Genomic DNA, 2,315 nt, shown 5'->3' on the forward strand with positions numbered 1-2,315 from the left:
AAATAAATAGATAAGAATAATGCTTCTTAATAAAAGAGGAAAGTAAAATTAATAACAAAAATAATGATATTGGTACACTTAAATAAAACAAACAATTCCCCTCTAATAGTAAAAAGAAACAAGTTAATTTGACGAGAGAAGAAAATAGAAAAAAATAAAAATAATAATAATGAATAAATAAAATGAGTTATAATAAAAAGTAAAATAGAGGTAGTGTGACAATGGATTAAATTTATATTTATTAAAATTTATAACAGAATGTCCTGCAGCAGTTCTGGGCTTCAGTCTTCGGTTCGAGATTGGGTTTCCCAGGTTGTAGGTCACTGCTCCTTTAACTGTCGGCAACTGGGAGTGGAACTTCATGAATCTTTTTTTTATGTAATCTTCTATTGCCTCCATCTGTAATTCGCGATGCAATTGGCTATTTCTTATGAACCAGTTAATGCTCCTAACTGTGATTCTTAGGACTTTATTTTGAAAAGATTGTACTTTTTTTCCTTTTCCTGAAGGATGCCGCTTCCCAGACTTCACAGCAAATGCATACAAGAGACTGTAAGAAGGGATGTAATGCATCTATAACTCCGTTTAAAACAGTACCAGTCACTGCATAGGGAATTATACGAACAGCTGGACTATGAACATTTTTTTTTTCCGATCCCTCTAAAACAGAAAAAGATTAAATCAATAGGTTGCATTACTTATGGTTGCATAATTAAAATAGAATATTACCTTTTTTTACCAATGGTACTTGAAGGTATGCGGTGAGATACTTATCTTGTTTTGATTTGTCCATTCCATATGAATTCTACTAGAAAATATTTGGAGGTGAGGGGCCTCCTCATGTTGATTAAACAAAGAAGAGAAAAATAAATCAGTTAATATTTAAAGACAAAAGATAATGTTAAATAATAAGAAAACAGTCAGAAGTCGAAAAAAGATTGTATCTATTTACAATTAAATTAATAACAAAGTAATATATTATAGTTTTGAAGCATCATGAGTTGCGCTCTCTCTTAGGGCAGTGATAAAGGTATTATTTCTTCTGCTCGATCATAGGTAGTATCGCTACACCACAAAATTGTTTTCTAGTCTTCCAATATTAATTGAAGGTTTATTACAACCACGCTTATATATTTTTGTTATCTGCATATCGACATTATGCTACAACTCTAATTATAATATAAATCTTAAATCTTTTAACTTTTATTTATAAAAAAAAATTTAATATTTAATAGACTTAAAATTTATATAGGCTTTCTATTTTATATCTTTCCTAATGTCTATATTTTGTTCATGGCAACAATTTATATTTTTTAATATTTTCATAATCTCTAGATGTAAAATATCTCCACAGTAGATGGATATCCTTGGGTAGATTCGTAATGATTTATTTAGTGAAAATTTTGTGTAGTGTAGTAAGTGCCCTCAGCTTAACATCCATATTGGCTGGTCCTGCCTTGGTCTTGATGAGTCAGTATCCCGCAGCTTGGCAGGCGATGAAGCAACTCTACAGCATAGTCTATACTAAAACTAGTACTAATATATTGAGAGCATATAGTACTAAACCAGTAAGTTTAATTAACTAAAAATGATTCAGAAAATATTTTATCTGAAATGAATATTAAAAATATAATCTATTTCAGGAAATCAGAGGAAACATTGTCTTCCAAGATGTGATGTTCTCGTATCCAACCAGAGAAAAAGTACAAGTTTTCAAGAAGCTGAATCTTAAGATTGAAGCAGGATAGACAGTAGCTCTTGTAGGGGAATCTGGATGTGGCAAATCAACAATTATTTCACTTCTGGAGAGGTTCTATCTTCCTAATGAAGGGAAAATTGTTAGTTTAATCTTATTTATTTTTAAAGATTTAGTTCAAAGTAAATATATGAACTGTATAGGTTAATGAACTGTATAGGTTAATGGACTGTATGAATATACTTCAAACTTTCAAACCATAAAAAAAAGATTAGTGAGATGATGAAGAATACGTTGATTATTGTAAACTATTTTATAGTACTTATTAATGTTTTTATATTGTTGGTATTCTTATTTAATTTATAATATTGATAAAAACAAAATCAAATTTTATAATTGATTGCATTATCTGTTATGGATCAGAGAGGGTTTTATAAAAAAAGACATAGAATATGTGTTGCACTAATGGATGCCACTGGTGAACCGCAAACAGCCCTCAGACAAAGGAAACAACATGGTTGCCCCATGGTCTGAAGCAATGTCTCCATTAACAGTGATGCTTTATTCATAATTATCTTCACAAGTTTGTTTGTATTTTGCTTAGTGGTGCCAAACTTCA

The 2,315-nt window shown here is 30.1% G+C and overlaps 1 protein-coding gene across 1 annotated transcript in view; it reads left to right on the plus strand.

Annotated features, from left to right (window-relative positions):
• Window positions 1-2,315, plus strand: part of LOC106680717 (ATP-dependent translocase ABCB1) — a 75,252-nt gene that overhangs the window by 65,509 nt on the left and 7,428 nt on the right. The window contains 2 exon segments of the mRNA XM_067049080.1: window positions 1,412-1,568; window positions 1,644-1,838. Coding sequence (XP_066905181.1) covers window positions 1,412-1,568; window positions 1,644-1,838 — 352 coding nt within the window.

This window comes from Halyomorpha halys, unplaced genomic scaffold (genome assembly GCF_000696795.3).
Source record: "Halyomorpha halys isolate HHAL.00 unplaced genomic scaffold, Hhal_1.1 Scaffold282.1, whole genome shotgun sequence".
Taxonomy (NCBI): Eukaryota; Metazoa; Arthropoda; class Insecta; order Hemiptera; family Pentatomidae; genus Halyomorpha; species Halyomorpha halys.